This window comes from Hipposideros armiger, unplaced genomic scaffold, assembly GCF_001890085.2.
Source record: "Hipposideros armiger isolate ML-2016 unplaced genomic scaffold, ASM189008v1 scaffold_119, whole genome shotgun sequence".
NCBI classification, from domain to species: Eukaryota; Metazoa; Chordata; class Mammalia; order Chiroptera; family Hipposideridae; genus Hipposideros; species Hipposideros armiger.
In genome coordinates this window covers 2629280-2644596 of record NW_017731469.1, presented here as the reverse complement: position 1 = coordinate 2644596, position 15317 = coordinate 2629280, and the positions used below count along the sequence as shown (strand labels likewise).

The 15317-nt window shown below is 40.7% G+C and overlaps 1 protein-coding gene across 1 annotated transcript in view; it reads left to right on the top strand.

Moving 5' to 3' along the window:
- Nucleotides 1-15317, top strand: part of AR (androgen receptor) — a 192443-nt gene that overhangs the window by 135023 nt on the left and 42103 nt on the right. The window contains exon 3 of the mRNA XM_019647975.1: nt 5679-5795. Coding sequence (XP_019503520.1) covers nt 5679-5795 — 117 coding nt within the window. The remainder of the gene's footprint in view (nt 1-5678; nt 5796-15317) is intronic.

Below are 15317 nucleotides of genomic sequence, written 5' to 3'. Positions count from 1 at the left end.
AGAAGTCAAGTATTCCTCCTCCTTGACACTTTGAGGAGGCAGTGGGTAGGTGTAGACCGTACAGGCTAGGTAAGTCAGGAGAGAGCCACATAAAATATTCTCACAGCAGCCTAGATTGAAGCTGGGCTGTATTATTTGGTATCAGTAAGCACTCTGTATCTCAGGTTTCCTCATGTATAAATTGAGGGTAATGGTCTGTACCCTTCCTACTTTGAAGAAAGACTCAGCAAGGTAATGAACATGACAATGATTTTGAAATAATAAAGCAGCTGTGCAGATATTATAGTGGGCAAGGAGACCCAGTTTGTTATACCATCACTGCCATTGACTCATTGTTTAATCTTGGTCAGGTCCATTCTGTTTTCTGGGTCTCAGTTTCCCCCATCTGCAAAATGAGAGTGTTGAACTAGCCCAGGGGTCGGCAAACTGTGGATCGCCAGCCACACGCTGCTCTTTGGGTATGTTCCGTCTCAAAACTTTGCCGACCCCTGGAAGAGCCAATTCTGTCCCTCACAACAATTCAAAAATTATTCGAGAGCCATAAATATATTTTTACAAATAAGGAAAATTTAAAGTAATATTATAAATGAAACTATGATAGTTTTATTTTCATTTTCAATTTGACTTCAGAGCCCCATGTACGTAGAAAGAGCCGCATGTGGCTTGTGAGCTGCAGTTTGCTGACCCCTGGCGGCTCTTCCATCTCAAAAGTCTGGCGACCTTTGGACTAGATGATCATGATCCTTGATTCTTCTGACATTCAAGGAGTTTATTATTTAAATAATAATGATAGATACCTGCATTTTTGTTCCTATTTTGATTTCACTTGTAATGTGGCCTTAAGCAAGCTTCTTCCATCTCTAAGTCTCAGTATCTTAACCTGTAAAATAGGAGATATGAGGGTTGGACTAAATTCGTAGGTTTGTAAACTTTTCCACAAATCCTGGGGAGTCCTGTAGAGTTTCTCTAAGGTGTACCCCAATGCTAAGGCTGCACAGAAGGGGAGAAAGGAGAGGTCCAACAGGAGTTCTAAGTGTCCTGTGTCTTCTTCAGGCAGATTATGTTTAATTTTATCTGTTTTTTTTTTTATATGGGGCTTCTTTGTAATGTTTCACTAGTAAAAAACAAAGGTCCATTGCAAAGGAAAACAAAAACTTGAATAGACGTGCTCTAAAGCCTTAAGTATTAAAAGTGGGATTCAATAAAATATGTTGTTTGGTAGCTTCTTTTTGTGGTTGTTTTAGCAAAACAGCATACTGTGAGCATCCTTTCAAGTTAAAAACAAAAAGACATTGACTGCACAGCATTCCCTTGCGTAAATATGGGATAATTTAATCATTCCCCTAATGTTGGGCATTTAAATGTTCCAACATTCTGTTTAACTTATGCTACGCTAAACTTATTTTTTGTGCTTAACTGATTATTTTCTTATGAAACATTCCAAGAAGTGGAAATACTGGTTAAAGGTTATACATATTTTAATTTTTTGATCTATTGCAAAATTGCCCTCCAAAAAGTTATGCTTCCATCAGCAATACCTCTTCACCAATACTTAGTATTTATCCTTTACCAACCTGACTTGTGAAAATGATGTCTTATTTAATTTGCACTTCTATGATTTTGAGTGAATTTGAAATGGAACAATTTTCATATGTTTATTGATCATTTGTACTTCTTTTAATTGCGTGTTCATGTCTGTTTCCCATTTTTCTATTGTATTGTTCTTCATATATCATGGAAATTGACCACTCATCTTATATATTGTACTTCATGGCAGTATGTTTTTCTTAGTCTGTGGTTGTCTTTAAATTTTATTATTATGTTTACTTCACATTAGAAAGTTTAAAAGTTTTCTAGTCAAGTCTATCAACATGTTCTCTTATGTTGTCTTCATTGTCATGCTTTAAAAAGCCCTTTTCTACCTTCAAGAAATTTGAAACTTTCACCTATATTTTCCAGTAACACTTCAGTTGACTTCCTTTTGTATTTGCTTTTTTCACTGACATCTTTAATCCATCTGGAATTTATTTTGGTTTCAACTAGTAATTTAACTTTATTGTCTTTTCCAAATGATTAATCATTTGCTCTGACACCATTTAGTGAATAAATCATCCTTTCTTCACTGACTTAGAATGACGTATTCCATACACAGATTGTTTCTGGCTTTTCTAGTATGTTCCACTGATCAATCTATGCTGGAGTCAACACCAAACTGTTGTAAGTATTATGGCATTATAATACTTAAATGTCTGGTAGGAAAAGCCTCATCACTTTTTTCAAAAATATCTTGGTAATATCACACATTTTATTTCTTCAGATGAACTTGGGATTATTTGGTCAAGTTTTTGTTTGTGTTGTTTGAAATATAGATTTACTTGGGGAAAAGCTGACACCCTTCCAGTAGTGCACCTTCCCATCCAGGAACACTGTACATTCTTCCATTTAATCCAGGTCCTCTTTACATATCTCAATAAAGCTTTTTAGTTTTGTTCACATAGGCCCTGCAGTAATACTCTATTTAGAAAGTATGAGTAGTCCTATATTCTTCTGTCTTCTCTGTAGGTTCATAGTGAAGGTGATGACCCAACAACACTCTCCTCATTTGAATGATGCGACCCCACAGATGGTGGGTAACTTCCTGGCCTTACCTCCTCTGCCCCAAATAGGATTTTTCAGAATGCACAAACTGGAAGAAACCTAATCAGACACTGACCTCAACTCATACTGTATGGCACCCCCAATGGGGCTGAAAGAAAACAATTGAAATGGGGTGTCTGTGGAGAAAATATCTGAAAGCTGCCTCATGACCTCTTTTCCTGCTAGAGCTTTGAATTATACTCAAGGTGTATGAGGAAGAATAGGACCACAAAGATGCAGAACACCATCAGGCAGTCAAGGATTTCAGAGCCAGGTGGCATGCTGAAGACCTCATGCCAGCCTATTCTGTGACCATTCATGGTAGTCAAAGGTTTGGGACTGTTCCAATAAGAGCACTATTAAGTATTTAAATGTGCAGTGTTTGCAGTTCTAGAGTGTAGACTTACCTCCTTCAACAGGGAGAATTTTTGTCTTTTGCCAGAGATTTCACAGTAATATTTTTTATGAGACTTATTATAGGTTGTTGATACACTTTTGCTGTTGGAAGTCAAAGGTGTCAATGAGCTGGGTGTAATGTTTGTAGAATCTGAGAAGGAGGTGGATAGGCATTTGTGTTCTCCGCATTATGCAGTCACCTAAGCTATAGCATGAGTACAAAGGACCTTCTAGGACCACCCCGGAGCAGGCCCAGGTCCCACTTACACGCTTCTTCTGTCAACTGAATACAGAAAAGACATCCACAAGGCCATGCATACCCTTACTAGACAATGAACAAAGACACCTAATGACCTCAGAGTGCTCTGTCTATACCCACCCCCAACATATTGCCACTGGATGCAGTGGCCACATTTTGTGCTGGCTCTACCATCAACTCCTTGGGGCTTGGGGCACATCATTTCAATGCTTTGTGTCCATTTCCATAACTGAGGAGTCGAGCATCACATTGGGGCATTTTATTAAAACACTTTAAGGTGGTTTAGAACCCAATGTATTTGTATGTATTTCTAATTATACCCAATGGGTCCGAGCTACAAGGAGACAGATACTGAGTTTTCTAGAAAGAAGAGCCTTATAACAGGGTTCGGAAATGGGGTGAGCTGCAACTCAAGAAAAGGTGGGGCAACCACTTTGCAGGGATGCTACAGAGGGGAATCAAGCCTTGTACAGAGGCGTGGGTGTTGTGTGACTAAATAGCGTTGCAAATTCTTCCCAATGTGTGAGATTCATAGCCTTATGGACTATGATTTGGAGCAAACCAACAGTGTGATGCCAGGCAGGTCAATTTTATCTTAATGTGCATCATTTTCTTCAGCTATATAACGGGGTTATAATAATCCCTGTCATACTTTGTCTTGATTGTTATTACCCTTTGTAAGCTAAGCAAATAGGAGGAAGTTTTTTATTTTATGTCTTAATTTATTGTTATTTTATGTCATTATGTTTTGTAGTTAATGTATAAATAAGTATGTATAATATATATGTTATTATGTTATAGTTTGTTTTAATTCACTGTTATTACTAAGAACCCTGATAACTTCAGCTATATTGGAGAAGTAGAATAAATAGGAAAGAAATAAGAGCAACCCAGTGATTGTACATTGGCTATGCCTCATTTGGGGAAGTTGATAATTCAGGTGAGAGAAGTGGATTGAAAACAACCTTTCGAGACTCTTTGTTGCATCTCCCATCTCAGTTCCTAATCCAAACTGTATAGATGAGTCACAGTCATATTTTTAGGAGATTCCTTCCATATGTGTCTTTGAAACTTCAACCAGCTCTGTCACTATTATGCATCATTTTGACATTTAAAGTTCTTCTACTTGAATAGAAACATGTGCCATATGTATGTATTTGTATGTTCTAGTGTGTAATGTGCTTTATGTGATCATATATATATATATATATATATATATGCACAACGATAATTCAGAAACCCCGCATGTACACATACCACACCTGTGCATTCACACATCCATAAATATACACGTGTATAAGCATCTTGTTTATGCATATGATGTACATGGCTTGCAATAACAGTGCCTCTCTGACACTATATTAAAAGCCCTGATTTTTTTTAAGGGCTTTTGAAAACAAAGAGGAGACCCAATGACTCCAGTTATAAGAGACAGTGTTCCAGTAAGTTATTATCTTAAAAAGAGAGGGTAGAGGTATTAGGGACCATTATTTTTTGTTATTTCTTGGTTAGTTGTAATACTTTGGCCCTTCATATGAAAGACTCTGCAAATATATCTTATTGAGGACCTACTGTGTGCCTGTCCTATACTAGGAGCAAGGAGGCAAAGTATTGAGTGAAATAGATGTTTTTGAGTGGAGCTCCATTTCTTTCTTTGAACAGCTGTGCTCCTGGGGATCTCTGGGTCTGAGCATGTATGTGTGTGTGTCTGTGTATGTATGTTTCTTTGTACCTGTGACAACTGAAGGTGTATGTGACACTGATCATTTTTCTTCAGAGAGAACTTCCTTTCACTTGCTGTGATCCACCTCACAAAGAATGGGCCTTTTCTCTGTTCGATATTTATAACCCGCAGGACTGGGGGTATGATCACGAGCAATTTAAACACAACTGGAAACTGCATGAAGTTCTCTTTTATAGAAGTTTTACCTATATATATACTATGAAAACTCAGCATCTTATTAGCTCAAGTATGATCTTATGCATAATTACAGCCATCAGGAGGAGAAACCATTTACCCGGGCCCAAATCTGTGCTGTGCCATGCCAAAGGAGTGACAAATTCTACCATGGATCATTTTCTCTGAGGCATTCTTGGCTTTTAGATAAGATAGGACATCTTATTTTTAAAATCAGTGAGTAATCCTAAGAAAGGAGGTGCCATCAGGACCTGAATCGTTCATCCTTTTGAAAACCAAACAACATAGCATCGAATAAAATCAATCTGGTTTAATAGTTCAATTCTGTGTCATCAAACTGTTCAGGGCCATCTCTGGCCACCGCTTCATCTAGCGGGATATACCTTCACACCCTTTCTGTCTACAAACACTCAAGGAAGGAGACTCCAGAAACATATTAACAGGGCTGTCTACTCTTTGTTCTCCCAGGGAAACAGAAGTACCTGTGTGCCAGCAGAAATGATTGCACCATCGATAAATTCCGAAGGAAAAATTGTCCATCTTGCCGTCTCCGGAAATGCTATGAAGCAGGGATGACTCTGGGAGGTATGATACTTTTATTCCTCCTTATCCTCCTCCCTCTGTCTCCCTTATTCTCTCGTTCTTTCTTTAAACCAGATTCTCCTCTTTGATGCTTTCAAGGAGGCCAGCCATGCTATAGATACAGGCTGACTCCTTCATATCCAACATGGCCTTCAGCCAGCCAGCTGGTACCTTTCTTTATCCTTAACCATGCCACACCCTACTCTGGGGCTCGGCATAGGAGCAGAAGGTGTGAAGCACAGGGATCAGGACCCATCAGAGGGTGAGTGTGGACTTGACCCTGAAGGGATCCCCAGGGGACATAGTGGTACTGGCCTTATGCTGTTAAATGGCGGCTCGGATGAGACAACTAAGGAATCCAGAACAATCACAGGTACAGGATGACCCAACCACAGGCTGGCCTTGAACACCCAAGAATATCTCTCAGTTAACTGGTGCCTGCATTGTAGGGCTGGCTACCTAAAGGAGAAGCTGCTCCTCTTTGGAACCTATAACTAGGCTGCCAAGCAGAGCCAATTTCCTATCCCACATCTCCCAGGCTTGAGTAGGCCTTTTAATCATTTCCTTTTCTTTCCAAATCAATTGATCATTTCCAAAATCATTTTTAGGTAGCACAGTAGTTTGACAGAGGTGAGATCCAGCTCTTTGAAGGACACCCCCCATCATAAGGCTCTCTGTTCCATAGCCTCTGTCCACCTGGAGTACTGTCACCGTTCCAGAAAGGTTTGGCTGACACTTATATTAATCTCCAAAAAGTTCCTCATTTTTTCATGTTTACATTTGCTTAGTGCCAGAGTCCTCTCTGCTGCCTGCCACTTCCAAAAAGATGCACCTTTCATGAGAAAAGCAAGCTCATTAGTCTACTTAGATTTGGAAATGGAACGTGAGGAAAGATAAGCCTATTTCTGAATGCCTAAAATGGTAAACTCACACCTGATTACTCATTATCAGCCTGGAAAACCCAAGCACCTGGAATCCTGCCTTCTCCAGTCCCTCTGTCAAGGTTAATTCAGAGCACTTGTCCATCTCTGGCTTTCTGCAAGGTGTTCAGTACCTCGTATGCCTATGTGCATATGTATAAAAACCAACTTGTTTTCTAACCACATATGGGTCTTATGTGGATCACTGTATCCTCCCCTCCTCACAGCCCAGTAATAGTCTTTAAACAGACCAAAGCACTACAAATAAATTGACCCAGGATCAATTTGAGATGGTTCCAACAGAAGCATCTCAAGTAGTGTCTAGCATTCCCAGACATCACAGGCAGATACTCCGTGAGTGCTTTTCCAGGCAGTCACATCAAATGAAACTCAAATATCTGAAAAAAAAATCAATCTTATTCGTGTTTGCTTGGCATACTTCAGCTAAAATCTACAATTGTTGTCCACAATTGTAGTGGGGAGGAAGAAATAAGACTGGGGTGGGGGAGTGCAGAAGGAAAGCCAGAGAGATTGACAAGAGGAAGTTTTCTCCATATGAATGTTGTGGCCCCATGGTGATGGTTCTGGTACACTCAGCTCTCAATTATTTAGCTCTCTGTGAATTATGTGTAAGAGATGGGGGCCTCACAGGTGGAGACCTCCTTGGCTTTCCATCTGCTGCTATAAAGTGCATGCCCACTTTGATGCAGATAAAACTCAGTGTAACAAAAGCCCTCATAACATTTGGGTCCAGATCTTAAAATTAGTTTAATGTCTCAGCCAACATCCTGTATTCTAATGCAGTCTGCAACATGATGACAGCGAACCCCTGTGAAAAGGAGTCTGTGTGGAATAGATAATTTCATGACTGCATATAGCAGACAGACATAAATCTGTAAATTAATTTCTTGTTGAGGTGTGGTATGATAAGTTTCCAAATTGACTTATTGGATAGAGTGCCCAACTTCAGGCTTGGTCAACACAATGAAAAGATGCTTAAGAATGCTGTGGTTGACTTTGGTTTCAGTTCTATTTCTATGATAGTTCCTGTGTCGGCAATGTACAGGGACCACGCTAGGCAATAGAGCTTCAGGCTGCTAAGCTTTAAGAAACATTCACAAGATACAAGGAATCCTCATGTCATGTAAATGGTCTTGTCTTTTGAGTCAGGTAGACCTAAGTTAAAGGCTCAGCTCCATTATTTACTGTCTCTTCTAAGACTCAATTTCTTCATCTGTAATTTTAGAGCTATCACTCTCACAGAGCTATGGGGGTCAGATGACATAATAATGTGAACATCCTTGGTAAATGACAAAGTGCTAGACAAATGTGAGGGTTTATTATGGCAGTGAGTTTACTAGTAACTTAGCTGGTAAGGCTGTTTGCAGCACTTCCCAGTTGGCTCTTACTCTGAGTTATTGGGCATGCCCTATAATATTTAACAGCTCCAACAGGCAGAGCATCACCAGAAATCACTCTTGATCACCTTAAACCAAAAGTGCTATCAAGATGCTTTCAGAAGATGATTCTAGTAATTAAGGTAATCATATATTATGTTCAAGTACCATGTCATTAGGAACTCAAATGTTTACCCTCTTAGACACCATTGATTGAAAAACAAACCTTTCCATTTCGCTAAACTTATCTCTACATTCCTTAATTTCCTGCTGCAAACCCTTATTAAGTTGACTGTGAACTTTCAAATTCAGTGTATACCACACCTTTACTCAAAGAATCGAAAAAGGAAAGCATCAATACAGACTGGCCTTCTGAATACTTTAGCAATAGACTTCTCTTTTCATAAGATGTGGGTTCATCATAAACATTTTGATCACCTTGAAGGAGGATTCATATAATTTCATTTTATTCTTCCCATTACTCAACTCAAAATTGTATAACATGTTCCAAAATGGCAGCTAGGATTGTGGCCTTCGGTAAGTCCCTTCTCTGCTCTGAGGCTTTTTTTCCCATCATAAAATTGGGATAGTGGGCTTGACCAAGGACCTTTCTGGCACTACCATGTTGCGATTTTATGTCTAAAGTCACAGAGAAAGGACTGCAAGTTTATGAGCTCTTTTTTCGGGCTGTCTGTCCACTGCTTCCAGAAATATAGACAATCTAGACTTGAGTCCTTTGACCTGCATTGTAATTTTCGCTACGTCAACTCGCACCTCAGTAAGATGTATTGTGTGTCTAAAAGTAGGCTAGATAGATATATTATTGAGGCGGTGGAGGGCAGAAGGACTGTATCTTAGAGAAGTTGGCACTCCACAGATGATGGATGGCTGCTTAGTCTAGAAGCTTCACGATCTCTAATCTGGCTTTCTCTATAATGTTCCATCTACTGTTTGGTGATGGGATCTCCTCACCTCAGAGATACCTAAAACACATAGCCTTTTCCTTTGCGCTTGTAGGCCAATCTATCTGTCCACTGCTTCTATTCTTATCAGCTCTTGGTGTTTCTGAAAGGCTCTTGGAGGTGGCTGGATCCTTGGGGTGGTTCCCTGAAAGACTACTTCCAGGCTTTCAGCTTCCCATCCACCACAAGGGTAGGCCTTGCTCGGTACATGGTTCATTTCAGGCTGCTTTTAAAAAATCATAGATTGTGACTTGTTTCAAAAATCTAAACCCCTTGCCTACTTTTCATTTGAGAAAGTAGTTATAAATATACCTGTCCAGAGAAGGACCTTCTCTCTGGTGAATTAGCTGTGGGTTTTTTCCCCCAGCCTATAATTAGAATAAAGGCACAGTCATCTCACACTTTTCTCTGCACTTCCCAAGGATGTGTTCTCAGTTTACAAGACGGAATGGGAAAGAATTGCCCTTACCTGCCATCTTCTCTATGACCCTTGCCGCCTCCTCCTTTTCCCTCCTATCCCTCCCCAAACATTATTTCTTTTTGTGTCTTGCAACTCCTGAGTTCCCAGCCTTTAATAAATGGCATTGGTCTCTGCTACTCCCTCCTCTATTGGACCATGGTAGATTGTAGACCTTTCAAGAATTGCAGGTAGCAGCCAAACCCCAAAAGAAGAGAAGAAACATGGAATCCCAAGACATGTGAAAATCTGAGGTGTGCACAATTTTCTTTAGAGGTTACTCTATACTATTTGAGCAGTGTCTTTTCTACAAGGAGGCTGTCGCCACATCTGAGACTTAATGCAATCCCCATCAAAATCCCAATGGCATTTTTTAAGAAATAGAACAAAAAATCATCAGGTTTGTATGGAGCCACAAAAAACCCCGAATAGCCAAAGCAATCCTAAGAAGAAAGAATAAGGCTAGAGGGATCACACTCCATGACTTCAATTTATACTACAAGGCAACAATAATCAAAACAGCAGGGTATTGGCAGAAAAACACACACAGACCGGTGGAATACAATTGAGAACCCAGAAATAAACCCACATTCTATGGGCAGATAATTTTTGACAAAGGAACCAAAAACATGCAATGGAGAAAAGAAAGCCTCTTCAATAAATGGTGCTGGGAGAATTGGAAAGCTACGTGCCAAAGAATGAAACTAGATTGCTACCTGTCGCCATGTACCAAAATTAACTCAAAATGGATCAAAGACCTAAACATAAGACTAGAAACAATAAACTGCATAGAAGAAAACATAGGTACTAAACTTATGGACCTTGGGTTGAAAGAGGATTTTATGAATTTGACTTCAAAGGCAAGGAAAGTAAAAGCTAAAATAAATGAATGGGACTATATCAAACTAAAAAGCTCCTGCACAGCAAAAGAAACCATCGACGAAATAAAGACGCAACCAACCAAACGAGAGAAGATATTTGCAAACACGCCTCCAATAAGGGGATAATATCCAAAATATATAAAGAACTCATACAATTCAACAACAACAAAAAAAACCAAACAATTCAATTAAAAATGGGCAGAGAACATGAACAGAAACTTCTCCCAAGGAGACATTCAAACAGCCAACAGATACATGAAAAAATGCTCAACTTCACTAGCTATTAGGGAAATGCAAATAAAAACTTCACACCAGTTAGGATGGCTATCATCAACAAGATGAATAATAGCAAGTGTCAGAGAGGCTGTGGAGAAAAAGGAACCTTCATATACTGTTGGTGGGAATGTAAATTTGTGCAGCCACTATGGAAAACAGTATGGAGGTTCCTCTAAGAATAAAATTACCATATGACCCAGCAATCTCTCTTTTGGGTATCTACCCCCCAAAACCTGAAAACATTTATCTGTGAAGATAGATGTACTCCGATGTTCATTGCAGCATTATTTATGGTGACCAAGACATGGAAGTAACCAAAGTATCCTTCAATAGATGATTAAATAAAGAAGATGTGGTACATATACACAGTGGAATACTACTCATCCATAAGAAAGGATGACATACTGCCATTTGCGACAGCATGGAAGGATCTTGAGATTATCATGCTATGTAAAGTAAGTCAGACAGAAAAAGTCAGAAACCATATGATTTCACTCATATGTGGTATAAAAAACCGAAAACAACAAAGGAACAAGACAAACAGATGTAGAAACAAAAAGTCATAGACAAAGACAATAGTTTAGTGGTTACCAGAGGGTAAGGGGAGCAAAAGGGGGTGGTAGATCAGGTTAAAGGGGGTCGAATACATGGTGATGGAAGGAGAACTGACTCTGGGTTATGAGAACACAATGCAATATATAGAAGAGGTATTATAGAATTATACCCTTGAAACCTACATAATTTTACTAACCCATTTCACTCCCATAAATTGGATTTTAATAACTGTCAACAGATCTGCAGGTTTTAATAACCTCCATGATTCTCTATTTGGGAGGATGAATCAGGGAGCCCTGGCCATGGTCTGATATTGTCATGGACACTATATCCTTATGGTTTCCCGTGTTGAAGACAGTCTTGATGTCAGCTCCTTCATCATTCTCCATGCTCAAGGGCAGCCCAGCACTGCTGCTTCTGGATCACATGTCCTGTGTGCAAGAGTATGACCCCAATGCTGAAATACTATTCATGGAATGGTTCTTCAGGAGACAAGCTTCTCAGCACTTATTCACCCATTATCTACACATCCATCCTTTGAACCAACCAGCTAGCTAAGTCTTTCCATCTTTGCACCTATTCACTCCTCTATTTATCCATTTAACAAATATTTGTTGAGTGCCAACTATGTGTTGGATACTAGTGTAGGCATTTTGATGGAGCACGGATGAATTTAAAATTAAACAAGGGGAGATAGACAGTGATAATGAATATACCTGTTCTCTCTCTGCTATTATAGTGTGGCCTTTCGTACTCTTCCCTTGGTTCTCTGATTCACCCATGATCAAACCTTGAAATAGGTTCTCCATGGCCTAGACCACCATCCTCCAGTTGGTTACATACATATTGGGTGACACATCATAGGAGAAAAGATATACTTCTCTGTAATTGTAGTTCTCAAGTCAACTTGTATAGAGACTGTATAGAGACCAGAGACTGTATCTCTTAATTCCTCCAAGCTAAATTATCTGAGACAGCACATATATGTTGTAGTCTGTCTCTGAAAATGTGCTTCTAGAGAACTATGTTAGAGATAAACAATTTTTTCTAATCATCAAAATTGATGATACTCCATACCGTGTACATGAATGACTATCTCACTTGTAAAATTTCTACTTAGTCCTTGAATTTTAAAATGAAATAGCAGCAGAGAGATTTTATTGTTGTTTACTTTTGCTGTGAATGCTCCAAAATCCCTCAGTTGCTCTTGGAAGAGTAAGATGATGTCATAGGCAATATTTTTCAAAGGTAGTAGGCAGAAAGCTAAGAGTACACAGCACACAATAGGTCTGTTATACAAAGGCAAGTATTTTCCAAGTATAAGAATTCAGGGAAAATTTTTAAATTTGTATTGATAACATAACTGCTTCTTTGCAAACATTTTACTTTTGATTTAAGAAGAGTGCCACCTGTTGTTACAAATTGTAGGATGTATTCCTTAAGATCACAAAAGTGTTTAAAACAATTTCTTGTTGTACTGAACTTATACATATACAGTTTACCTGAGAAATATGCTTTTATAGAGACTTCTGCACACTGTTTGAGATTATGTTTGCATGCAGTAGGACCAGGGGGAAAAACACACAGCCTTCCAGAAATACACAGCCATCAGGTTGTCTAGTATTGATAATATTTCCATGACAAAATATACCTAGGAAGTAAGCTGGAAATGGCATCGCTACCCTGGATCACCTCTTTTGGAATCAGGTTCCATTTTGCTCAGTCCAGTTAATCCTAGCTACACTTTTCAGATCTCTTAAGCCAAGCCTAGAAATGTCTTTCCTTTTCCTGTTTAATGCTCCCATTGGACCAATGGTTCTGTGGCTGAAGTGAAAATTGATTGTTGAGGGACATTTCAGCCTTCTAGCAGTCAGCAATTAAAAAAAAATGTAAGCACCAATCCTGAAGAAACCACCTGCAGAAAACTTGGACTGGCATTTGGAACTAAGAAGAAAATCTGGATCTCAGCCAAGAGAAAAGGTCAGCAGCCCAGGCCTGCACAGTGTGGTATGTCATGCTGGCCACAATAAAACTGAAAGAGACTGAGGACTCTCCCCAGGGTGGAAAATGAGGCATGGAAGCTTTGATTAGTGAGCTGGTAGGCACACAGACATTAATTTTGAAGCATTCCCATCTCCAAGCTGAGTAATAACGCTTGTAATATAATGGGATTGTTTGGCTGCTGCAAGAAATTCAGAAGACCGAATAGGGAGTCTTTGTTGGGCTCTGAGTGGCTGTAATGAGACTGTTAAATTCCACCTCCCTTTTCTCTCTCTGCATCCTCCCTCTCCCCCCCGCCCCAATTCTTACCCACTGTGTCCAGAGAGGCTCACACAAACACATATATAAGATCTTTAGTATATTTGTCAATAAAGCAGAAAAGAAGGAAAAAAAACTCCAAGTAAAGAGTTTTCCGTCCTCATCTCATCTGTGTCTTACAGGTTGGTAGGAAAAGGGAAAAGGAAAGCCCCAGTCCAAAATGGCAGCCACCCGCCTCCCCAGTTTTGCATGCTGCCTCCTATGTCACAAGACCTGACTCAGGCATCTGACAATTAGGCCTGCTAGGTGCAAGCCCATCTTTAAGTTACTACATTCAACGGAGGGGCCGATGGTATTTCCCTACCTCACAGGAAGTAGTAGCAGCTACCATCTATGGAGTCACGTCATGGTTGTTTCCCACAATATCACTGGGCCTTAGCACAGTGCTTTACTTTTTTAAAGATTTTTATTGGGGAATTGGGGGATGGGAACAGCGCTGGGGAATTGGGGGAAGGGGAACAGACAAGTTGCTGTCGTTTTGTTCTTCAGTCTAGTTGTGGAGGATGTTGCTTCACTGGCCCAAGTTGGCACCATCATTGCGCTCTTCCCGGGCGAGGCGGATCAGTCGCCGGCTTCTGGACGGCTGCTCACTGCGGCTGTTGGCTGCTCACTGCGGCTGCTGGCCACACACGGTAGCCCATGGCAACCCACTGCAGCAGGGGCTGCAGCCTAAGCCATTGCCGGTGACTCACGGCAGCCCAGCTCCAGGTTGAGCTGTAGTTCAGCATCTTAGCTGTAGAGGGCAGTGTCACTGGCCCTCATATGTGGGATCCGAACCAGGGCCCTCTGGTGTCCCAAGCCAGTTCTTAACCATCGCGCCACTCGGCCGGCCTGCACAGTGCTTTTTGATTGTTGCCGATCATATGTGATGGCAGCCAGATACTGACTCACGTTGCTGGCTTTGCACAGTGGGCTGCTGGGAAGAATCTTTGCTGATGAGACTCAAAGTGCTACCTTGAACAAGGAGCTACTGTGCCAATCTGAGGCTCCCATGGCCATTTTCACTTGGATATTAGGCAATTCGTGAGTTTCCCGTTACCTCCATGCCTCTGGACTGGTGCCAAGGACCTAGATCTTAACCTCAGGCCCCATCCCTGAGCTGAAGGTGGTAGCTGGTCCACAAAAATTCAGTAAACAAGGACCTGATTTCTGCCTCTCCCGGAAGAGCTGCTCCAAAAAGCCCCTCTTCAAACAGACCAGGAGACCAGGGTCAGACAGTTTGTTTTCTCCCTGTACCCAGAGTCAAGGCGACTCTATTTCAGGAACACACACACACTTGAACCTTTCATAAACAGGGAGGAAGGCAAAATCTAAGAACCAGTGCCTACTTGTTTCCTATTGAAGTTAGGATGATGGAGGAAAGGGGATCAGACTTTACCTCTCACATGTAGCACTAGTGCCCCTGCACTCCCTCACTGTCCACTCCATCATCTGCTTGCCTCTCTGTTAGATATAAGGCCTTGATCTTCTCCCCAGCCAGCCTCAAACTTTGCATTGATGTAAGAGGGCTGGCACTTAAGAGTTTCTAATATCTTGCTTTGCTGTCTCTGCTCCAGAGCCTCCATATTGAAAGCAGTTTTCCTCTGGTGGATGTGGGCTCTTTGAGGCCAGGGGCAGACAAATACAAGAGTCACACGCACACTTTCTGTCTTGCCTGGGGCCTGCATTTTTCACCCTTTTCATTTTCCAGCCCTCCACCTACACACACACACACACACACACACACACACACACACACACACACACACACACACACAC